This window comes from Pavona decussata, unplaced genomic scaffold, assembly GCF_977016875.1.
Source record: "Pavona decussata unplaced genomic scaffold, jaPavDecu1.1 SCAFFOLD_175, whole genome shotgun sequence".
Taxonomy (NCBI): domain Eukaryota; kingdom Metazoa; phylum Cnidaria; class Anthozoa; order Scleractinia; family Agariciidae; genus Pavona; species Pavona decussata.
In genome coordinates, this window is record NW_028145586.1 from 1,857,350 (window position 1) to 1,881,920 (window position 24,571).

At 40.4% G+C, this 24,571-nt stretch overlaps 3 protein-coding genes and 1 pseudogene across 4 annotated transcripts in view; 1 reads left to right on the forward strand and 3 right to left on the reverse strand.

Annotated features, from left to right (window-relative positions):
• The window catches only part of LOC146463599 (contactin-2-like), a 119,576-nt gene extending 103,705 nt beyond the window's left edge, over positions 1-15,871 (reverse strand). Inside the window, exons 1-3 of the mRNA XM_085084170.1 lie at positions 15,592-15,871; positions 14,644-15,274; positions 12,731-14,358 (exon numbers count right to left, since the gene is read on the reverse strand). Of these exons, the coding sequence (XP_084940296.1) occupies positions 13,215-14,358; positions 14,644-15,274; positions 15,592-15,856 (2,040 nt within the window). The 5' untranslated portion in view covers positions 15,857-15,871 and the 3' untranslated portion in view covers positions 12,731-13,214. The remainder of the gene's footprint in view (positions 1-12,730; positions 14,359-14,643; positions 15,275-15,591) is intronic.
• Positions 3,187-6,321, reverse strand: LOC146463609 (peroxidasin homolog). Its single transcript, XM_085084141.1, has 2 exons — positions 6,012-6,321; positions 3,187-5,725 (listed from the first exon to the last, which is right to left on the reverse strand). Exons 1-2 carry the CDS (start codon positions 6,313-6,315, stop codon positions 4,572-4,574), a joined length of 1,458 nt encoding a protein of 485 aa, XP_084940267.1. The 5' UTR covers positions 6,316-6,321; the 3' UTR covers positions 3,187-4,571.
• LOC146463610 (uncharacterized) lies at positions 6,322-7,869 on the reverse strand. Its single transcript, XM_085084352.1, has 3 exons — positions 7,047-7,869; positions 6,412-6,741; positions 6,322-6,341 (listed from the first exon to the last, which is right to left on the reverse strand). Exons 1-3 carry the CDS (start codon positions 7,309-7,311, stop codon positions 6,322-6,324), a joined length of 615 nt encoding a protein of 204 aa, XP_084940478.1. The 5' UTR covers positions 7,312-7,869.
• On the forward strand, positions 8,953-24,409 carry LOC146463611 (DNA excision repair protein ERCC-6-like 2; annotated as a pseudogene). The gene is made up of 12 exons (XR_014856897.1): positions 8,953-9,008; positions 9,107-9,330; positions 10,309-10,457; positions 16,736-16,861; positions 17,017-17,187; positions 18,042-18,285; positions 18,721-18,820; positions 19,075-19,314; positions 19,631-19,679; positions 19,761-19,909; positions 20,407-20,522; positions 23,138-24,409. The product of XR_014856897.1 is annotated as a DNA excision repair protein ERCC-6-like 2 (transcript).
• Positions 24,410-24,571: the final 162 nt, after the last annotated feature.

The window sequence follows — 24,571 nt, forward strand, 5'->3', positions numbered from 1 at the left end:
AACGAGTCTAACAAACAACTAGAAGCAAATGACGGGAGGGGAGAGTGGGGCGGGTTCTGGAACGGTTGATCCCGAAAGTGTGATTCCGCCAACTGCGATGGATGAATCAAGTTTAAGCAAAGATGAAGACATTGAACTCATAAGCTCGAACAATTGCTTTACAAAAATTAAGAAAAAGGCGAGGAAGAATGAAAGAAAAAACACGGAGGAAGGTTACGACATGATTCCGCTTACTGCTTCTTTAAATCGCGCGATAAGATTAGGAACGGCCAGCGATTGTTTCGCAGATGATGGAGAACAGTCAGCAAGGAGCGACGAAAATTTATCTGAAATGACAACTTCATCGAGCGAGGAAGAGGATTCTGATGAGGGTTTGTTCACCAGATCGAAAGAAAAACGAAAATCAGCGAAAGTTGTGGTGACAGAGACGAGCGAAATCTTGAAAGAAGGTCGAAGCCGGTTGCGAAGGTGGAGATGCTAAAATGTCTTGGGGTTTTCAAGTTAGTGTCGACAGTAATCTCGAGTTTCGTTTTCTTTTTCTCAATTGAAAACCGCAAATCTTGGGTTTAAGTAAACCTGTGATCTGATTGGCTCTCGGCTTCTGGGTTATATTAGAGTACATCCAGAATAAATTAGAGATATCAAGCGAGACGAACACGCGGCGAGAGCCGGCGCCAGCTACGTGAAAACGCGTCCCGTGAGTGGGAATGCTTTTTCCAACCCGCGGGACGTGTTTCCACGCGTATCACGATTTTCACGTGTGCTCGAGTGTTCTCGTCACTTGACTGTTCCTGAGTGGAAGAAGAGAGTGCTCATAGACTTGGTCTAAATTTTTTTCCATAATAAAACAACTCGTCTCCCTCCCATGCTACTGGAACGCCTTTTTAGACAACACGAGAACGTGTCACTCAGTTGTGGAAAGCTGAAGAGTATAATTGCGTTGTTACTTTTCCATACATTTGTCTGTTAATCCCTGTGAGAACTCTCGGGACACCAAACCAAAAGAGGAGCCAAGGGACCAACCAGAAGTTGGGACAAATTCTACTAATGCACCGTCACTGAATCGGTAAGACACTACCGCTACAGAGCTTTTGTGTTAATATTGTTGAAGTAAAGAAAAATAACGAAAAACTCGAACTGCCAAAAGCCCTTAATGCAATTGGCTAAGGTTGTAGATATGGTAAATGGTTCACTTAGCTGATCGGAGCAACGAAAAACAAGCTGTCAAACCTCCAAAATATAACAGACCATACTCAGGTGTAGGCCATCATTTGTGCCACAGTCTAATATAGAGAGTTTCAACTGACTGTCATGTGTGTGTACAAACTGAGTTACGTTGTAAACTAACAAACCTTTTTATCAAAATGACTCATTGTCGCATCACAGTGTGCTACATATTCCTCTCCCAATAATCTTTTACAAATATAGCGCCTGAGTTTGGACAAACGGTGTTTTCTACCATACTTTTATTTGTTAATTATTTGTTTTTTTTTTCTTGCGATCAAATACAAGCGAAAATAATAATGCAAATCAACTTGAAGTCTTTTGCTTAAACTGGCTTAAGTGTGCATAATGTTGGACACAACACACCAGAAAAATAACGTGACTCAACAGAACAAGAGTCTTGACGGTTTTACACTGGTATGGGTTAGTATCGAGGATGATTCGGTCGATTTCTGTGAAATGAATAAAGGAACAAGGAGTTTTACTGCGTCACTCTAGATAGTCGATCACAAGTTTGATACTTAGTTTTTTGTTAAATTGTCAAAAAGTATTCTCTGAACTCCAAGCTGCTCCATTTATACCACAAGGAAGAGAAAATATGTAGCAAATGTTCCTGTTTAAATAAAGAACACGAGTGGTCAACCAAACGTTCTTTTTTCTACGACTTTTCAGGTCATTCAAAACTGGCCGTGACGTCACTATTGAAAGAATTGGTAGTAGTACTGTTTTTATTGGGTTAACCCCCTGTGAAATTCGTCGGCAATATTTTTGGGAAAGGTCGGACCAACTCGGATTTTCTTTGGAAACCGATTTTGCCAAAGCTGTCGTCAATAGTAGCGTTACTAAAAGGTGGGAGATGTTAAAGCGCTTTTACGTGGACAAAAATCCGGTTTTATCTGGTCTGTCCTGCTTTACAGCTGGTTCAGAGAGGTCTGCAGTCGCTGCAGTTAGCGTGAGACAAGATTTGAAGCGCGTAAAGTGGTCATTGGAGCAAACTCGAGCAGACGAAAGCCATGAAATACCTAAGAAGTTTAAAAGAAATTTGAAGAAGCATAGAACGAAGGTGAAATTGCGTGGGAAAGATGCGACTTGTGAAGCAAATCTCGAGAGACACGAAATTCATCGACTATACGATGATGATTTGCACGGTATAAATCAGAGTATTCCGAATGCTGCTTTTCAACAAGAACAAGAAGCAAATTTGAAGGAAAGTACTCATGTGATTGAAAACAAAGATCCTTTCAACACTCTGAACAGAATCGAAGATGGTAAATCCAAGAAAATGTAGAACTGAAGCGAAGGACTGTCAACTTAATTAAAGACATCAACTGCAAGGAGAAGACGAAAACTGTAGTTCATCAGCGTGGGAACGGAACAGGGAACACGCGGTTGAATTTCAAACTTTATCCGTTAATGATAATTCGGTTATTTCAGTGTCACGTTTGGACGCATTTTTATCAACTAGTTCTTGTAGAGGTTTTGGGAAAAGTGAGAAAGTGGATAAAACTGTGAAGAAAGTGAAAAGTTGTAGAGATAAAAAGCAAAACAAACAGATGGACAAGACAGACAAGAAAGATACTATCAAGGAAAAGAAACCTACCTCTGTTCTAGATGAGTTAATTTAGGTCTTCAAGTGCGTTCTTTTGTGAACTGATATTCTGTGTATTTTGTTATTCATGAAACGGAATTAAAATATCTAAAATTGATACAAAAGAATGCGTCCTTTTTCTGCCCCGGTTACGAACTGGATATGAGCAAAAAGGGGCGGAATAAGTGAAGGGGCGATGTAGGAACCCCACTTTACTACTGACGGGGAAGGGGCAATTATTTTAGGGCGGGGTATGGAGAGAAGTGCGGTATCAGTGAATCAGCAAATGTTGATGTCATACTCTGATTTATGTTTTTTCTCTTTTGTTGAGCGGGCGGTAACCTAGAAATCCTACAATTTTATTGGTCCCTGGAGCAACATTTCTACCGCATTTTTATTAAGAACGGGAGCCAGATTCACCGTTCTTCTTGGCTATAAATCCCCAATTTGCCAAGCTTTGTGAGCAGAAACTTCAAAAATGTTTACTTACTTAAGGTTTTTTTCTAATTAGTTTTTTTTATTGTAAACAAAGGAATAATATGATGCGCAAAATAAAATTATGAATTTCCCAGTTTAACTTCCACGTCTTCTTGAAAAGAAAGTCAAAGAACAGGGATCCCCCTGGGCCTTCAAATTAGCCTGCACATCAAGCGTTTCTGTTTGTGCGTCCTTAGCTGTTTGACCGCAAGGAAATTTCCCGGCATAGGTCGGTCCGAATAGTAAAAAAAACCTCTGTCCGCATGTTTTTCCTGTACTACTCTCCTGACCGGTAAATAACCTATATTTACCGACTGAAATATGTCGATGAAATACAAAAGCGTCCATGGTAGAGGAAATAAGCTGGAAGCACCGTCAGTGTGACTCGGGTTTGACCAGAGTTTGAGACCTTACAGTGCTTTAGTTTTTATAGAAACTGTAATGAAGAAGAGCCTGTTGAGAGTAAACCCTCATATCACATGGTATATGAAGATCACTTTGGTTGGTGTTTAAGTATGTTTATGCCAAGATTTTATCCTACTAATACAATAATGAAGCGAATATAGCAAACTCGTACAATAAGAAAGACCGAGTCTTTCTTTGTTGGCTCTTTCCAATTAATCATTCTATCTACAAAATTGTTGGTGAAGTAAATCAGTTTAAAGGTAGAATTATGTAGAACTAAGTGAAAGCCGCATAACTCAAGGAAAAATGATCGCTTATGTCTGTCTGTGTTAGAAGCGGGAATGTCACAATTGCATCTTACTCTTGCATCCATTCAATTCAGTTAATCCACTTCAGTCTTTTAACTAATTCAGTTATTCTCCTACATAGAGTAGCTTCTATTCTTGATTTATAAAGGAATACTGAGCTTGGCTTATACATTGCATTCCGGCATCACTGAGCGCTCAAGTTTGTGGGGAAAGCTGATTCTGCGCAAGAAGGCAAATGTTACTTAATAACTGTCATTTGAGTGATTTTATCCAAGTTAGGGAGAATTACTTACGGAAATGACAGCACATAATTTAAAGTTAACAGCGTTTACTTTCTCTAAGGAATTTTTTATTTTATTTTTTATTTTTTCGTTTTGTTATTAAATTTTAACGCCAGTGTTCATACTGTGTCATAGCACTTCAATTTTCCTAATGTGTGGTAATCTTTTTCGCTTCCACCGCCAGTCTCCCTAATCCTGAGTTGTTTAAGAAGAAGTAAAAAGGATTACCTTTCTCGTTCCAACTTTTTTTTTTCACATATTCTGGAAATAATGTTGCAACGTCACTGTTCATACTATGCCATAGCACTTCAATTTTCCTAGTGTGTGATAACCTTTCCCGTAGCCACCGCCAGTATCCCCAAACCTGAGCTGTTTAACTGGAAGACGTGTCTTGTCAGTGAGGAGACCGCTGTCTTCACGCCATAGTTGATCATTCTTATCACAGTTACAATCATAGCGGGAGTTTGCACATGAGCTGGTCATCCCGCATGCGCACTTACCACTAACAGATGCTCCACCCCAGTACGTCATCTTAGTAGAATCACGCGACACCCACCATCCATATGGGCTGCTGGTGTAGAGCCCCAAAACCGAAGCATAACACTCGTACTTGATGAACTGTTCACAGTGTGAAGAGACTCTGGTGAGACTCGCCAGCTGAGACAGACTCGCTCCTGTGTAACGAATATCACGTGAGTAGCTACCTCGATCACCCCAACTTTGTCCATTATACACGTACGTTCTACTTTCACTGTTGTGACTGATGACTGTCACGCCAACTCCATTCTTGTCAGTCATGTCGCAGTACACTGTAAATGGTGCCAGACCTCCTGAGCCATCTGGATCAATGACGTAATTTCCGCTTACACTGCTGACGTATTTCTTTATCACAAAACAGGAAGTAACAGTGACTGGAGAATTGATTTTGACTTTAGCTTCTACTGTTGTCAATGCATTAGTCGTTCTACAGGTGTAATATCCCTCGTGAGATTTCTTGATATTTTGAAGAACCAGTGTTCCATTCAATAGAACATGCGAGTCTACAGGGAGTGAAGACTTGCCATCCTTTGTCCAGGTGATTGTAGGTGTGGGGTCCATCTCAGCCACACACGGTAGACGGACGGTTAAACCAATTCCTGGAGTAACCTCTTGAGGAGGGCGGACTTTTAACCGCAGACGAGAAAATATCGTGAGTTGAGCGGAGGCTGTTGTTGATCCCAGAATATTATCTGCCTTGCAAATGTATGTTCCCCAGTCCTTCTCTGCCACTCTGTAGATCGTTAGGTTTCCCTGCATAACTTCAGTTCTATCTTTTGGCAAACCACCAACGGATTTGGACCATGTGATACTAGGTTGCGGCTGACCAGTGGCAGTGCAGGCGATCGTGATGTTTCTCCCCCACTGTGCCCTCACTTTCGATGACAACAAAATTTGAGGGGCGACTGTCAAAAGAATGCAGCATAAAAATTTTGAACGCAGAATGTAGTATAATCAGATTCATGATAAGGTTAAGGCCCTGGAAACACACGGAGAGCGAGAAAATTATTGCTACAATAAACAAAAAAATCCTGTTTGGCTGACGCAGTGATTACTCTACCCGTTGTCACAGTAATTATATAACAATTACTGACTTTGCAATACCAGTTCATTGAGTAACGGCGCTTGGGAAGAAAGTGCGGGCTTAACAGACATGACTGAAATAAGTCAAAAACATACTAAACAACTTACATTGAACAGTTAGTTTCGCTGTAGCGTTGACGCTTCCCAACAAGTTTTCAGCTCTGCAGCTGTAAACTCCGTCGTCTCCACGTCTAACGTCCTTCACAATCAGAGCGCCACTGGGCTCAATCACGTGACGTCCAGCCGGTAGTGAAGAATTCAGCTTCGACCACGTGACCTTTGGAGGTGGATTACCATGTGCTGTACATTTCAAGATGGCTGTTTGACTTTCATTGGCTCTCGTTCCAACAAGACGCTGCACCAGAGAAGGAGCCGAGATGGACTGGCCCGGCTCACCTTTGGCGCCTTTCATCCCCGATTAGCCTGCGAGCAAGCTCTCTTGGGGGTGGGGGGCGGGAGGGGGAAAGAGGAGAGAGCTCTCTCCTCTTTCCCCCTCCCGCCCCCCCACCCCCAAGAGAGCTTGCTCGCAGGCTAATCCCCGATGGGCCCCTTGGTCCCGCGGGACCAGGTTCACCCGGCACTCCGAGATCACCTTTTATCCCCATTGTTCCTTGAGGCCCTACTGGTCCATGTTTCCCAGGGGGACCTTGTCTTCCCCGTCGTCCTGCGTTACCCTTTGGTCCTGAGCGACAGAGCGTTCCATCTCTGGCACAGATTTGGTTTTGCAGCAGAAGAAGCTCTTGTTTGATCAGCAGTTTTACTTCAAAAGCTGTTTGGACAGGTTGCTGTGAATCATCGGGTGAAGCGCGTTTTTGTCTTGACCAGATGGCTTTATCACCTTGGAAATTTAAAAATTAATATTAAAAGGTGTAAACGAACTTATGATACGGAAAGAGATAAGGAATGATAAACTGTTAAATGTTTACTAAAAAGAGCCAAGGTTCAAATATTTGTCACGCTGTCTTGGCTGAGAGCCACAATTCTCCGGGTTCCATTTTGAGGTAGATCGACAAGGTCTAAATTTTGGCTTACAAATTTTTGCATAAATGTCTAAGGGAAACTGAGTTTAAAGTCAGACAAGAATACCAGTACATTGTGAAGTTAAAATGTTTTTAAAATACCAACGACAGGAGCGAAACTTACTTCTTGTTTCCCGCCAATGACCTTGTGAATGGCTGCCTTGATCATCTTGCCATCTTTCGTAATTCTGCTGTACTTTACGAAGGATTTGTGTCTCTAACTGATCACATGTTGTTACTGAGTGTGATATCAGTCGATGATGTTCTTGTATTCTGAGTTCCACGTGAATAAGTGCGATACAACACACAACAGACAACAGCAAGCCAGACATGGAACACAAGCTGCGGAATCTGTCTGAACGCTTTTCTTCTTGATCTTGTTTTTTCATTGTTGTTGCGAACGCCACGGAAAATTTCGCAATTGAAATATTTTCAAATGACTTTTTTGTCTTCTTTGCGGGTTTTCAGACCAGTTCACTGTGGTGTAGTTCGTGCTTAGGATATGTTAGTCTTTTCCTTTCGTGCAAGGTTCACTGATCAACTTCTAAGAATCCACAATATATATCAGATCGTGTTTCGACTTGTTCTGTAGATTCACTGTCACATGAAGTACATCATTTTACTGAGGTCAAACGAGTTCACTAAAAAAATATAATCTTCAAAGTATGCTTTTGATCATGTGCGGTAAAATATCTGTTGAAATCCAAAGGAAATTTGTACATTTATAAACGGTGATATCCTATTCAGTAGTAGTTAGGTTTATTCCCTTTTAAAACGGTATTTTGAAAAGTTCATCCATCTGACAAGTTTTCAGTTCTGTATTGTGATTATGGGATTCGAGGTTCATGTATGCCAGGCATTTATTACGTTCCGGGGAGGGGAGGGGGGCGGTACGTCCTCGTATCGTGCGGCGCCTAAGGGTATGGTTTTGAGCGTGTTTGGTCTGTAATAGGGTAGCCAAGAAACCTACACTCGAGTGTTTGTTTTCTTTTTTTGGCAGCTGCTTCTTCATTCCAAGCCTAATGTTTAAGCTAAAAAAAATAAACCATGGTTTTAATTTCAAGATCGAAACCATTTCATAGTACTGTTTTTCAAATGTTCTTTTCCTATATATTTCCTGTAATTTCGTTACAGACAATGTATAAGGCGAAACACGTTTGAGAATAAAATTCAAAGGAATAGCTAGGACCTCGACATTCACTGCAATGCTTCTTTAGAGTCGCTGTCTAGTAAATTCTCAGTAGGTTTTGAATGGAGAATGTTTTAAATTATACATTTGAGTACGGATTTTTTTGGCCTCCTATTATTATACAAGTCTTTATATTTTCCACCATGTTGACGCGATGATCGTTGATGCGCATTTTAGTGAAGTCGGATGTACTTCAAACCTAAAGGAACTGGTAAAAAATAAAAAAAAGATAATAAGCCCAATAACCACACCAACAAAACTAGTAATGACAGTACATTAACGGGTAAATCAGCCAAAAACTTACACAAAAGTTAAGGAAAGAATTAGAAAAAACTGAAGCGCACGGATCTTTAAGTAAATAAAATGAAATCACACAATCTCTGGCTTTGCTCAATCCCTCTTTGAACGACCGGAGTCCTATCCTAAGATTTTGCTGCTTCTAGATGCGATAGGAGTCACTTTACGTAGTGCATTTTATTTCAGGAACGCTCGCTTTGTGCTTTTCATTTGTTCGCACTACATCCTCGGAGACCCAGGGGCAGTTGGTCGGGTGGAATTTATTTTCGTGGGCGAAAGTTAATTGTTAGAAGTGGAGAGCCCCTGGGCAATTATTCTTACCGAACCAGTCCCAGAAGCATTTGAATTATCCGCTTTTGATAGGCCAGAAAAATATTTTTGTGGCCAATCAGCGAAGAGGAGCAGTCGGGCGACTCTGGTGCCTTCTTACACAAAGTTGTTTCCCTCATCGATCGCCACAGTTGCGTGGGCCGTTCAACAGGAATATTCTCAACGAGAGTTACAGACAAAAATATAGCAAGTCGAGGAAATTACAAACTTAAACATGGCCGCAGCAAACGAAATACTCACTGAGAAATTTTCATGGCATGCTTATCTTACGTTTGTTAATCAATTCTGTGAGCACTTCCAGTTGCTTCATTTTGTACAACCTATAGGTCAAAACATTGGTCTGATCCAGTGCTTATATCTTGAGATAGTGGTTGCACAGTTACATCTCTCTTTTGCATTTCGTTTGTAAACAAGTATACGGACTCACAGGGACCCACTTCAGAACAAGTTTGGGGGAATTCTGGTACGTGCACGCTGGAAAAGCGGGGGAGTCTGGGGAAAGCTAAGCAGTTCAACCAGGAGTTTGGTAAACCAATCAGAGAAGGGCAAAGATATGATGCAACCAAAAGAGAACTGGCACTAGCCAGGAAAAGTAAGTGTACACAGATAGTAAACTACGGAGAATGAGGTCCCTCAGAAAGAAGCGAATCCCAAGATAAGAGCAGAGCTTTCATTATTGTGCGAAATTAAAACCTTATTCCACGCTTTCATAGAGCGTTTGCTATGTCTGTGTGTAAGCTTCATTCAGCAAACGAAGTAGTTGAAGCCGACACCAGAACACGTTTTTGTACCGAAATAAGAATCTCGATCCAGCACAGAGGCATAAGTGGCAAACGGACACTTGTTCAATTAAAATACTATTATTTTTCTATACACTCTAAATTCCCTTAAAAATCCTAAAAAAATGGGGACATGTGAGTCCTCCATGATAGAGGCCCTGCCTGAAAGTAAATCTTTTGATGTTTAACCATGAAATCTTGAAGAGTGCGACTCCAAAAAAAAACGGCGAAATGCGATATTTACCAATAAAATCTCTAGAAAAAGAAATTTTAAAGACTCTGAACGTAACGGTGAACTTTGATGTTTTCTTAGGAATCACGATGGTGACGAGCCTCCTAAAGTAAAGAAAATCCCCAAATGCATGCCTTACTTCCAAAGTATTACTAGCTCAAGGAAATAGTGCTTCGAGTCCAGTCCTGTTCAATCCATAATATTCTTTGGCGCTTTTTGTGCATTGAACTGCTTTGGATGTTTAAAAGCTGAGAGGGTTTTTTTCCCTTCTTTTCTATTTTTGATTTTCTACTCGCACGCTTTCGAGAGCGGTCTATCGAGAATTACACCGCTCTGCAAAAAGCTACCGTCCAATGAATGCCGTTTCTAAGTCTTGGGATGTTCTTGTTACTGTTTTGTAGAATCGAAAGATCTTTAAGAAAAAATTGGCAAATTCTTTCTTCGACGGACGAGAGACTTGATAGCAAGTCAGCTGCCTAGCAAAGATACGTTCATTACAGATAAGGTGGTCTTCAAAACCGGTTTGTCGAGTTTTAGGTTTACTTTTCTCTCTTTCCAGATGAGTTGGTAGTGTTTTGTCCGCTGACGTCATTCCAAGAAGACGTGCACCAGACTCTCCTTCAGAACCCGGATGTGGAATTGATCAGAAAAAGAAACTTTCCCTGTGACAGTGGCAGTGGGGTGGATAGGGGCAAATGTTGTTACATGGTAAGTACAGTAGAATCTAGATAATGTTAAGCGAATTTTCCACCAAATGAGATTAAAAACTCTAGATTTGGCACAACCACAACAACGGTTTATGCTTCATTAACGAAAAATACCATCGCACTAAAAGAAGTTAATTGCGGTAAATTTTACAAATGTTCAAAAGTGATATCACTAGTTAGGGATAGCGTGTTTACAACTGGGTACAAATACTCTTAATATCAAATCTAGTGGTTGTAATTTCTAAATAACATGGCCGGCGAGAAACTATTCTTAAAACGATTAGCAACAAGACGTTGAGAGATGCCGGATCTTTTGCAAACCTTGATCAGTAAAATGCTTGAGATAATAAATTGTAGATGGCAAGATTAATCCTTACGACAACAATAACAAGACGAAAACAAAAATGTTGGATATATATGTATAAAAATTGCCCGATCTTTTGGTTTGGAAAACAAACCTTCGGAAACTACAAGAACAAAATGAGCAAGTATGCTACAATGCGGTTATAAAAAAGTTTAAAAAAAGTAAAAAAAGTAAAGCTTATGGGTTAATAGGTGGATGGATTAAAGGGAGAGTTTCACGGTTCGGCGCATGGGCGAGCGATAACGCAAGCGCTGTCAAGCCAATTGTTTTTGGACCAATTAGAAGCGAGTACACAACACCGACGGGATACGGCGGGCAAGTCTTATAACTTGCTGGCATAAAAATAAAACTGACTGGACGGTGTTTCGGTCACGTTTCAGAAAGAAACAAAAAGGCTGTCCATGTAACACACATGGGATTTTTGCAGCGGCGCTTCGTGCATGTCCCATGACATTCAAGAAATGCCAGAACTTGTGAACTTATGCGAACGTATACGGTTTTATTTCAGTATCTCGCGGCATCGACCTTTTTTTATAACGCGCGGTTCGAAAAGCCGAGAAGCTCCTTCAAACTTACGTACTTAAATTCAGTATTTCATCAGCATCCAGTGATAAACTTACTATAGTGTGTTCGTTCGATAGCCTGATTTTATTAGACCAGCGAGAAGGCGAAGAACAAGAAATCCGCAAGATTCAAGAAGCGATGCGACCGTCTAGTAACAACAACACTGAGGGTCCTTCCGAAATGCTGGAATGCATTTGAGAAAACTCTGCCATGGTGGCAAATCAAAACTGCGTTTGCCATTCGCACTGACCATAATTTTATAGATAAATGAATACCTTACAATAGATTTTATAGTTTGCCGCAAATCTTTTGGGTTTTTTTGTACTGCCCGCAATTCGAGCCCTTTAATAGACGACTGACAACTAACTCGCACATTCGATCACATATTTATTCGCTTCGCGTCCCAGTGTAGTACAATTTTTTCCATCCAAAACAAAACACTGAAGTTTGATGCTGTTTGTCCGTCGAATTCTCCGTTTTTGACAGTTGACTTCCATATGAACAAACAGTACGATCGACATCTAGAAAATCCTCGCGAGTTCATCCAAAGCCAGTTGGTGACCTTTGGCATTTCCAGCGAACGCAGATGTACCGCAAAATTGTTGTCTATTTTAAACAGACTTACCCCTTTACCAATTTTCCACGTTTGGTGGACGTATCTTGTTAACCACACAGGATTTCTACATCCACTCCACTCTGTCCGCTTTAACTTCTGTGCTTCCAGAGAGTCCACAGAACCGCCCTTCGCCGGTCGGCCGCAACGTCTCCTTTGACGATCCATCGACAAAAATGCCGTTTTCGGACGCTAAAACACTTTTAACTTTACAAAAATTGAAGTTATATTTACAACAGGAAACAAGGATTATAAAAAGTGAAGAACGAAGAGCGGATGATCCATCTTCGGGCGCGATTTCAACCAATTGTTCCACCACAAGCATCGCATCGAATTTAGTGTCGACCCGTACAATTTATTTTTGAGCCGGTCTGCTCGCGCATGCGCTTGACCGTGCACATCGGCCTTTAAATGCCACTAATACAGCTTATCGCGTGTATTCAAACCAAGCGGCTCAAGTATCTTGGCCTTGTCAGTTAAGTTGGCTTCACGAGCCTTTTGTAGAGAATCCCGATCAAAACAGTCCGCCTGACAATGTTAGGCTGTAACGCTGAGCCGGTTACATTTTCTTTTCTTCTTTACTTGTGACTTGCTCTACTGCTAGTGACGACAACTGCTCTTCTACAACTGCATCTCAACTAACGCTCAACTAACTACGAGCTCGAATGTTCATAGTCAGTGGTCAGTGAAGATCATCGAGCTTTCTGTAATATATAAGCTCTATCGTAATAACCTGAACACAACTTTGGTTAAATAAATCTACTTTTTAACGAGGGTGATACGTAACAGTCTGTTACAACTGACAGACCTGTGGCCCTCAGATTCATTATCGAATAAGAATTTGGAGAACAGGGATTGTGCAGTGGTGAGAGCACTCGCCTTCCACCAATGTGGCCCGGGTTCGATTCCCGAACTCGCGTCATATGTGGGTTGAGTTTGTTGTTGGTTCTCGTCCTTACCCCTAGAGGTATTTTTCTAGGTACTCCTATTTTCGCTTCTTCTCAAAAACCAACGTTTCCAAATTTCCACATCTGTTTTAATTACTAGTTTATAAGTTGTATCTGTGTTAAACTTGTTGCATACAACTCTTGTTCTATATCATTTGTATACATTAATGATCAGCTAAAAAGGAAGTAAAAGCTAAAAAGGATCTCCTTTCTAGATCTCGTTCCAACTTTATGAAAAATATTGCGGAAATAACGTTATAACGTCAGTGTTCATGCTATCCCATAGCACTTCAATTTTCCTAGTGTGTGGTACCCTTTGTTGGACCCATAGCCAGTATCCCCAAACCTGAGCTGTTTAACTGGAAGACGTGTCTTGTCAGTGAGGAGACTGCTGTCTTCACGCCATGCACCGTCATTCTTATCACAGTTACAACCATAGCGGGAGTCTGCACATGAGCTGGTCATCCCGCATGCGCACTTACCACTAACAGATGCTCCGCCCCAGTACGTCATCTTAGTAGAATCACGTGACACCCACCATCCGTATGGTCCGTTGTTGTAAAGTAAAACCGAAGCATAACACTCGTACTTGATGAACTGTTCACAGTGTGAAGAGACTCTGGTGAGACTTGCCAGCTGAGACAGACTCGCTCCTGAGTAATTAATATCACGTAAGTAGCTACCTGGACCGCTATATCCCTTTACGTACGTTCTGCTTTCACTGTTGTGACTGATGACTGTCACGCCAACTCCATTCTTGTCACTCATGTCGCAGTACACTGTAAATGGTGCCAGACCTCCTGTCCCATCTGGATCAATGACGTAATTTCCGCTTAAACTGCTGACGTACTTCCTTATCACAGAACAGGAAGCAACATTCACTGGAGAATTGATTTTGACTTTAGATTCTACTGTTGTCAGTGCATTAGTTGCTCTACAGGTGTAATATCCCTCGTGAGATTTCTTTATGTTTTGAAGAACCAGTGTTCCATTCAGTAGAACATGCGAGTCTACAGGAAGTGAAGACTTGCCATACTTTGTCCAGGTGATTGTAGTTCTCAGGTCACTTTCGGCCACACACGGCAGACGGACAGTTGAACCAATTCCTGGAGTCACCTGTTGAGGAGGGCGGACTTTGAACTGTAGACGAGAAAATATCGTGAGTTGAACCGAGGCTGTTGTTAATCCAAGAATATTCTCTGCCTTACAAATGTATGTTCCCCAGTCCTTCTCTGACACTTTGTAGATAGTTAGGTTTCCTTGCATAACTTCTGTTCTATCTTTTAGTAAACCACCAAATTGTTTGGACCACGTGATACTAGGCTGCGGCTCGCCAGTAGCAGTGCAGGCGAGGGTGATGTTTTTCCCCCACTGTGCCCTGACTTTTGATGACAACAAAATCTGAGGAGCGATTGTAAAAAAATTGCACATAAAAACATCGGACGCAGAATGTAGAATAATCAGATTCATGATAAGGTTAAGGCCCTGGAAACACACAAGAAGCGAGAAAATTATTGCTACAATAAACAAAAAAATCCAGTTTGGCTGACGTAGTGATTAGTGTACCAGTTGTCACAGTAATTATATAACAATTGCTGACTTTACAAATCCAGCTCATTGAGTAACGGTGCTTGGGAAGGAAGTGCAGGCTTAACAAAAATGACTCAAATAAGTTTAAAACATACTGAACAACTTACATTGAACAGTTAGTTTCGCTGTGGCGTTGACTCTTCCAAACACGTTTTCAGCTTTGCAGTTGTAAACTCCGTCGTCTCCAGGTCTAACGTCCTTCAAAATCAGAGTACCACTGGACTCAATAACGTGACGTCCAGCCGGTAGAGAAGAATTTAGCTTAGACCACGTGACCTTTGGAGGTGGATTACCATCTGCTGTACATTTCAGGATGGCTGTTTGACTTTCATTGGCTCTCGTTCCAACTGGACGCGGCACCAGAGAAGGAGCCGAGATGGACTGGCTCGGCTCACCTTTGGCGCCTTTCATCCCCGGTGGGCCCCTTGGTCCCGCGGGACCAGGATCACCCGGCACTCCGAGATCACCTTTTATCCCCATTGTTCCTTGAGGCCCTACTGGTCCATGTTTCCCAGGGGGTCCTTCTGGACCGGGTCTCCCTCGGGTTCCGGGTCTCCCCCGTCGTCCTGTGTTACCCTTTGGTCCTGAGCGGCAGAGCGTTTCATCTCTGGCACAGAATTGGTTTTGCAGCAGACGAAGCTCTTGTTTGATCAGCAGTTTCACTTCAAAAGTGGTTTGGACAGATTGTTGTGAATCATCGGGTGAAGCGCGTTTTTTTCTAGACCAGATGACTTTATCAACTTGAAAATTAATATTAAAAGGTGTTAACAGACTTCTGATACGGAAAGAGATAAAGAAGGACAGCTAGACTTATAGATGCTTACTAATAACCGAGCCAAGGTTCAAATATTTGAACGCTGTCTTGGCTGATAGCCACAATTTTCCTAATTCCTTTTTGAGTTAGGATTCAATTAGATGGACTGAAAAGTTGAAATTTTGGGTTACAATTGTTTGCATAAATGTGTGTAAAAGGAAACCGAATTTAAAGACCCGAAAATACAAGTACATTGTGGAATTAAAATGTTTTGAAAGTGCCAACGACAGGAGCCAAACTTACCTCTTGTCTCCCGCCAATGACCTTGTGAATGGCTGCCTTGATCATCTTGCCATCTTCCGTAATTCTGCTGTACTTTACGAAGGATTTGTGCCTCTAACTGATCACATGTTGTTACTGAGTGTGATATCAGTCGATGATGTTCTTGTATTCTAAGTTCCACGTGAATAAGTGCGATACAACAAACGACAGACAACAGCAAGCCAGACATGGAAGACAAGCTGCGGAATCTGTCAGTACGCTTCTCTTCTTGATCTTGTTTTTTCATTGTTGTCGGCGCGGAAAACTTCGGAATTGAATTCGCAGAGGACTTCTTTGTCTTCTTTGCCGGCCTTCAGACCTGTTCACTGTGGTGTAGTTCGTGCCTAGGAAATGTTAGTCTTTTCCTTTCGCGAATTCGTGCGAGGTTCACTGATTAACTTCTAAGAATCCACAATCGGCTTTAGTTGTAGTGTAGATTCAGTGTCACAGGAAGTATATCATTTTACTGAGGTCAAACGAGTTTAGTAAAGAAAAAAAAACAGCTGTCGGATTACGCTTTTATCACGTCACTGTAAAATATCTGTTGAAATACGGTGATATCCCATTCAGTAGTTTGAAGGGTTAATGACCGATGCGGTTTTTTCCTTTTACAGTATTTCGAAAAGGTTATCCATTTGAGAGTTTTTCAGTTCCAGTTTCCGGTGGTTCTTACTTTTCAGTTTGTGGATGAAATCCTAAATGACAAGTACTCAGGTCTATTTAACAAACCTTTTACACTGTAGTTTACAAGCTGAGTCGTTGGTTGGACATGGACACAAACACAAGCTCAATAAAGAATTCAAGAACATTCATCAACAAGCATTGTTAAAGACTTCTATCAATGTTTGTTGTTCTCGTTTTCTGTATGACCGTGTAATAACTAGGGTAAAAGCTTTATTATCGAATCACTTTACGGTGGCCAATTTACCTTTAGTTATCAACTCTGTTGATAAACCAAACATTCATTTCTTCTCCCTACCGACGCAGCACCACAGTTTCTTTACAAACCCCAGTCCTTTCTGTGGTGCGGTTTGTTATGCTGTGCGTAGTTGGTTATAAGTTTTGCATCTGTGAATTACGTTCTCTGAAGTGTAGTGATTCTTAATATTTTTTGTTTTCTTAACAGCTAAGCTCTGATGGTGAAGACATCAAGACTGTAACCATGAGATTTTTTCAGCTGCTTCTAAAAGTGGCCAATCACGCCGCATTATTGGCGCCCACTGTTAAACAAACACTGGACCAACAAGAAAAGGTAGGTTCCAGCGGTCAAACAAAGAAGGCGGTTTACAATTGATTTTAATACAAAATACTATTCTTTGAACTTATCGTACTAATTTAAAATACGAACATAGCTCTGTTGTTAACATTAATTCATCGATTTTCTTTGAATCTTTTTTTTTCCCTCAGGCTAAAGATCTTTGTTTACACGTGTTTGCCAGATATCCCGACACGGAGTTGTCGTCGTTTGAATTGCTGTCTGATCCAAAGTACTGTGGCAAAATGAAAGTACTAGAAAAACTAATGGGAATGTTTTACGAGGAACGCAGCAAAGTACTTCTATTTTGACGATCAACACAGGTTTGTATGTAAAAGCGAATAAAAAATAATTAATGCATTCGAAGTTTGAAGGTTAGCTGTTCAATCTATACTGCGGCGTATAAATTTGACGAGTGTTTGGATATTTGCGGAATTGATATGATATATAGGAGGAAAAGTGTTAATTTAGCGGAAAGCTGGGCAATGCGTCTGGATATTTACGCATCAGTTTTATTTCTCCCAGCTTTTTGAAAGGGAAAGAATCAACGATTGAAAATATTGGGTAGCAGGGATTGCGCAGTGGTGAGAGCACTTGCCTCCCACCTTTGTGGCCGGGGCTCGATTCCCAGGGTTAACGCCATATGTGAGATGAGTTTGTTGTTGGTTCTCGTCCCTGCCCCAAGGGTTTTTCTCCGGGTACTGGCTTCGGAAAAAAAACAACATTTCCAAATTCCTGAAATTCGACCTGGAAACAGCGGACGAAAAGCCACTCTGTGGTTGTGCCACTGAAATTACCATTAACTTATTTTACATTGTTTTTTTGGGTTCGACGAAGAAAGGACACACTCTTAATACAGATTGGAGTCGAGATTTTTTGTATGGGAGAACGTTTATTGAATGACCGGATCTTTGGACGTGTATCTGGAATCCCCCGCAAATTTTGCAGAGACGGATGACATCATCACCAACTTGGCAAAGGAAAGGGAGCCTGGGATCGAGATCATCGAACGCACTTCCCAATCTTTGATTATTACTACGTAGTTGTATTTTATATCGTATTTTAACGCAATCTAAACAAGAACTGTAGTTAAGTGGGGGAAATCGCCATTCACATTTGACGCAATAGTGAGACAAGCGATTAACTTAGCTATCAGTAGCATTGACCTTTTTTCCAGCTTCTCGATATTCTAGAAGAATTTGTGATCAGTAAAGAACTGGTATATAGCCAGTCGGACGGACGAACCAAACCTGCTGACAGAACACGCCTTGTGCGAGACTTCAACCTCGACCCCAGTATCTCTCTTTGTTTGATTTTCACCAAGGCTGGAGGTCTTGATGACTAAACTTTACTGGAGTAAACGTGGTGATCATATTTGACCCAAACTGGAATCCATCCATCGATTTACAAGTCCAGGACAGGTGAGTGAGAAGGTTGATGTGAACAGTGATAAAATTACCTAAAAATGTTCCTGACCAACGTGTGTCTCGCCTGCCCAAACCTGATTTTGTTTTCAAACTTTTATCATTCTGTTCCCGGTTGTTCAAAGAGTGTATAACTCTATCTAGTGTATAAATCGCTATCCAGTGGATAAAATGTTCTCCAACGAACACATTTTATGCCTTGGCTAGCCACTTATCCGCAGCATAAACTTAGGAAGTAGTGTCACACATGCACAGTCTGTACGCAGTTGTCTCACATCAGGGTTGCGTTAAAAGTTAACGAAAAATTGTATAATGTTAAGTGATTATTGTCAAAACATGCGGTTTTTATATAAAACTTGTTGTAGTTGAGCATTTTATTGTAGTCACTATTGAGAAACTGTTTTATCTAATATGGCGTTGAATTTTTTTTTAAGTGTATCGTATCGGCCAAAGACGGGATGTTCGAGTGTATCGTTTGATATCCTCAGGACCAATTGAAGAACTGATTTACCTCAGACAAGTTTACAAACAGGTTAACTGATGTCCCGTTGCTTACCTTGTAGTCCCTTTCCTTAATATTCTTTTACACTATATTTGTTAAGTTTAGGAAATTATGCTTCTCCATTTGATCAATCCCATATAAATAAATTTTGTATTACTCACAATCTAGGTACTTTCTCTTTATTTAAGTCTTTAATATTTAAGACTCTTGCTTACACAAACACCACATCAGTCTCGCTGAATTCCATTATGGTGAGATTTCATTTTTGCTTGGTTTACTCACAGCAACCGGCCAACATTGCTATTAAAGGAAGTAACGAGAGAAGGTATTTCACTGGAGTAGAAGGAGACAAGGATAGAAAAGGCGACCTGTTTGGACTTGAAAATTTGTTCTCCTACCGCGCGGAAGGTGCCAGCCTGTCCAAGGACATCGTCAACAGAACACAGAAACTAGAGGCGGGGTATAGAGTCACAAACTACGAAATTGTGCACGAGAAGAAGCGAGAACACTGCTTAGAGAACGAGGTAAGGGACCTGGTGAGGGGTGGGTACGGTGGATGGTCACTTCGTTGTTACAGAGTAAAGTAACGTAACTGGTCAGCTTATGCGTTTTCCATAATGGTTTATAGCCTGGCCACTACCTTAAACAGTGATGTCAGAATACAATGCATGGATGCTAACGTTACAATATCGATTTCAATTTGGAAAAAAAATGCCAAATATCGGCAGATGTCGTGCTGGTATTGGATCGATTTGGAAAAAAATGGTATCGGCCCACCCTCACCAATTATTGATAATGTAAAGAGACATTGTTTGTTGATCATTCTAATTTCTTGGTCAGGTAACCGGCGACCCCGGCGTAAACCAGAAAGAAGATGAACTCAAACCCAGTCATATGTTTTGACTGACGTGGCGTGCAGTAGTACGGTTGCTTAGTAACGTGACGGTACCTTTTCTGCTTTTCTTTCTAGAATCTTGTGGAGTTCGTTATACGCATGCGAACAAACACATTGTTGGACCAAGTGAAGCGGAAAATCATATGTCTAAACAGGCTTTGCAGGATGTGTTTAAACTCAGACAATTTTCCCAGCAGCCTGCAAACTGTTTTCCTGCTTTGAAGGTACAGTAAAACTTCAGATAAAACAATCCCCAGAAAGTCTCCTCATCAAATACACTCAAGTCTGATTTTCGTGAAAATCCCCGATGGTCGGTCAAGTCGTTAGTTCCAGACCACCTAAAATGTTACGGTATTTGATGACATTGTCCGAGTATCGGCGACGACTGGTAAAATACAGCCGTTACAGACGCTGTGAACTTTTTTTGGAGACGTACAAGAAAGTTCACAACGTTTAGAAAATTTCAAAAGTTTGGAGGTTCGGTATCGACCCAAACGTAGCCCACTCCTCGTTGTTGTGATAAATGTCTCGCTAAAAGGCCATTTCCGAGTTGTTTTAAACATCATTACGAAAGCGAGTCTACATGCAAAGCTTTTCATGTGAAAATTAGTTTTGTTTCCATACGAATGAAACCTAATTTTATTCAAAAACTATACACGAAGCCTCGCTTTCATGACGAGGTTCGAGGCAACTTATCAATGACGTATTTGTTTTGTCATAGACAAGCGATGAAAGTGATGACCTTGGTGAGGGCTCTCGGGACACCAAACCAAAAGAGAAACCAAGAGACCAACCAGAAGTTGGGACAAATTCTGCTAATCCACCGTCACGGAATCGGTAAGACAGTACTGCCACAGAGCCTTGGTGTTAATGTTGTTGAAGAGAAGAAAAATACCGAAAAACTCGAACTGCAAATTGTCCTAAATGCAATTGGCCAAGGTTCTAGCTATGTTAAATGGTTCACTTAGCTGATCGGAGCAACGAAAAACAAGCTGTCAAACCTCCAAAATATAAAAGACCATAATTAGGTGTAGGCCATCATTTGTGCCTCAATCCAGTATAGAGAGTTTCAACTTGACTGTCATGTGTGTGCACCAAGCTGAGTTGTAAACTAATAAACCTTTTTATCAAAATGACCCATTGTCACATCACAATGTGCTACACATTCCTCTCTCAAAAATCTGTTTAGAAATGTATTGACTCATTTTGGACAATCTGTGTTTTCTACCATTTCTGTCATTTGTTAATTTATTGGTTATGGTTACTACCACCGGCCGAGTATCGCTTTACTGATTACCTTAGAAAGTCCAAGTTCCCATATTTTTTGTTTTTCTTCAAACCTGTTACTCCATGTGAAGTTAAATTTCAAATCCTATCCATACCGAAAAACAAATCACATGGCTTATACTCTTGTCCTACCCAACTTCTTAAATACTCGTGTGACATCATATCTCCAGTGCTCTCTGACATTCTCAATGCACCTGTCACCCTTGGGTCCTATCCCACAAAACTTAAAATGTCCAAAATTATACCTATTTTTAAAACAGATGACGAGACTGACGCTTCTAATTATAGACCAATTTCACTATTGTCAAATTTCAATAGAATTTTTGAAAAAATCATGTATAATAGAATGAAAGATTTTATAGAGAAACATAATTTATTACATTCGTCTCAATATGGTTTCCGTCAACCTCACTCAACTCAGCATGCTATTCTCGATATAGTGGAATCTATTCAAACCAATATGGACAGAAAACTTTTTTCTTGTGGAGTTTTTATTGATTTGAAAAAAGCCTTCGATACTGTTAATCATAACATATTACTCGATAAATTAAATTACTATGGTTTCCGCGGAATTATCAATCAATGGTTCTTCTCTTATTTATCAAATCGTACACAAACTACTGAAATCAACAGTTGTATATCTAGCAGGCTAAATATAAATTGTGGTGTACCCCAAGGCTCCGTTCTGGGACCACTTCTCTTCCTGCTCTATATAAATGACATTCAAAAATGCTCGAATAAACTCCAATTCTTTCTTTTTGCATGTTCTTTTTGCTCACAAAGACTTAAAGTCACTAGAACTTATACTAAATGAAGAATTACACAACTTATATACCTGGCTGACTTCTAACAAGCTTACTTTGAATATTAAAAAATCAAACTATGTTATTTTTCGCCCTCACCAGAAAAAGCTCAACTATCAACCTCAGATCTATATTTTTGACAATGAAAACAACAAAAAGGTTTCTCTTGAACGTAAAAACTTCATTAAATATCTTGGATTGTTAATTGATGAAAATTTATCCTGGAAGACACATATTAATTCTGTTGCAACAAAAATAAGTAAGACAATTGGGCTAATCGCAAGGTTACGGCATATTGTTCCTACATGCACTCTTTTGAATATTTATCGGTCTCTAATCGTACCTTACATAACTTATGGTCTCATTTCTTGCAACCTCATGTTTGATATGAACGAAAACACTGCCCCAAGAAATATTTTGAATCTGTTTTCTCGAATTTCTAGTGTGCATTCCTATAAAACGCTCTCCTCTACCTCTGATCATTTTTATACAAAGGAATCTCGCATTAATGCCACACGAAATGCATTCTCGCGTGTTGGGGTCAAGATTTGGAACGGGATACCTGCAACTCTAAAAAAAAGTACAAAAAAAATCTTTTAAAGAATCCCTAAAAGGAAAGTTATTTGATACACTTGAAACTGTAGACTCCTATATTGAAGTAGAAACGATAATTGACCAAATGAAAAAACTAAAACTGATCATCCATGATATTCTCTCTGCCAGTATAATCTGATTCTCCTTTTCCCTTTTCATCTCTTTTCTATTGTAATATTAATAATAATAAAAAATTACATATAATTTACTTTAATTTTGATGTATAGCCTTATCTAAATCTGTTAAGTTAAGTTAAAGTTAAGTTTTCCGTTTGCCAGCATGTTTGTAATTTTCTGTTTGTAATAATTATTAACTCACACAGCCCGCCTCGATTAGCTCTGCTATATGCGGGCTGTGTGTATTCCTGTTGTTGTTTTTGTTATGTTCATGCGATCAAAACGCTAAAATAATGATGCAAACCAACTGTAAGTCGTTAGTCGGACAAAACACATCAAAAAAATAAGGAGACTCCACAGAACAAGAGTCTTAACTGAGTTTCGCACTGGTATGGGTTAGTATCCAGGCCTACTTGGTCGATTTCTGTGAAATTATTAAAGCAACAAGGAGTATTACTACGTCACTCTTAATAAGATTCTAGTCGATCACAAGTTTGATACTCAGTGTTTTGTTAGATTGTCATAAAGTATTCTCTGAACTCCAAGCTACTCCATTTATACCACAAGGAAGAGAAAATATGTAGCAAATGTACTTGTATAAATAAAGAGCACGAGTGGTCAACCAAACGGCTTTTTTTCTACGACTTTTCAGGTCATTGAAAACTGGCATTGACGTCGCTGTTGAAAGAATTGGTAGTAGTACTGTTTTTATTGGGACAACCCGTCGTAGAATTTGCCCTCAATATTTTCGGGAAATGTCGGATCAACTCGGGTTTCTTCGGAACTAGATCTTGCCAAGGCTGTCGTCGCGAATAGTGTTACTAAAAGGTGAAGATGTTGAAGCGCTTTTACGTGGACAAAAATCCGGCTTTATCTGGTTTCTCCTGCTTTACGGCTGGTTCAGATAGGTCTGCGGTCGCTGCAGACAACGAGAGACAAAATTTGAAGCGTGCTATAAGCGGCCATTGGAGCAAACTCAAGAAGTCGAAAGCCATGAAGTACCAAAAAAGTCTAAAAGAAATTTGAAGAAGGATAGAACGAAGGGGAAATTGCCTGGGAAAGATGCAACTTGTGAAGAAAATCTCGAGAAAAACAAGAAGCAAATTTGAAGGAAAGTACTCATGTGATTGAAAACAAAGATCCTTTCAACGTTCTAAACAGAATCGGAGATGGTGTTAGTGATGTAAATTCTAGAAACTGTAGAACTGAAGCGAAGGAATGTCAACTTAATCAAAGAAATCATCTACAAGCAGAAGACGAAAATTGTAGTTCATCAGCGTTGGATTGGGAACAGGGAACACGCGGTTGAATTTCAAACTTCATCCGTTGATGATAATTCGGTTATTTCAGTGTTACTTTTGGACGAATTTTTGTCAACTAGTTCTTGTAGAGGTTTTGGGAAAAGTGAGAAAGTGGATAAAACTGCGAAGAAAGTAAAACGTTGTAGAGATAAAAAGCAAAACAAGCAGATGGACAAGACAGATAAGAAAGATACTATCAAGGATAATAAACCTACCTCTGTTCTAGATGAGTTCATTTAGGTCTTTTAAGATGCAGATGTCTTAGAAACTGATATTCTGTGTATTTTGTTATTCCTGAAACGGAATAAGAATATCTACAATTGATACAAAAGAATGTGTCTTTTATCTGACCCGGTTGCGCACTGGATATCAGCAAAAAGGGGCGGAATAAGTAAAGAGGGCGATGTAGGAACCCCGCTTTACTGCTGGCGGGGGAGGGGGCAATTATTTTAGGGAGGGGTGTGAAGAGACGTGCGGTACTTGCTGCACAGGTTTGTGATTGAAGGAACCGTGTTCAAACGCTATCAGTCAGACCATAAAAAATGCGTTCTTGCAAATGAGATGGGGGACATAGAGGGCTGTATCAGTGAATCACCAAATTATTGTTTGTGTAATAACCGTGGTTTTTTTTTTTTTTTCTAATTTTTCTCCGTTGTTGAGCAGGCGGTATCCTGACAATCCTACAATCTGATTCGCTCCAGGAGCGCATAGAATTTTCCTATCTCTTAATCACCGTCATGGTAACCAAGAACGGGAGCCAGACTCACCCTTCTGTCTGGCTATAA

Coding starts and splice junctions, on each gene's coding strand:
- LOC146463610 (XM_085084352.1), bottom strand. CDS start 7,311: ATGAAAAAACAAGATCAAGAAGAAAAGCGTTCAGACAGATTCCGCAGC. Junction 6,742..7,046: donor TCATTGGCGGGAAACAAGAA/GTAAGTTTCGCT, acceptor TAAATTTCCAAG/GTGATAAAGCCATCTGGTCA. Junction 6,342..6,411: donor GCGAGCAAGCTCTCTTGGGG/GTGGGGGGGCGG, acceptor CCCACCCCCAAG/AGAGCTTGCTCGCAGGCTAA.
- LOC146463609 (XM_085084141.1), bottom strand. CDS start 6,315: ATGAAAGGCGCCAAAGGTGAGCCGGGCCAGTCCATCTCGGCTCCTTCT. Junction 5,726..6,011: donor AGCGAAACTAACTGTTCAAT/GTAAGTTGTTTA, acceptor TTCTTTTGACAG/TCGCCCCTCAAATTTTGTTG.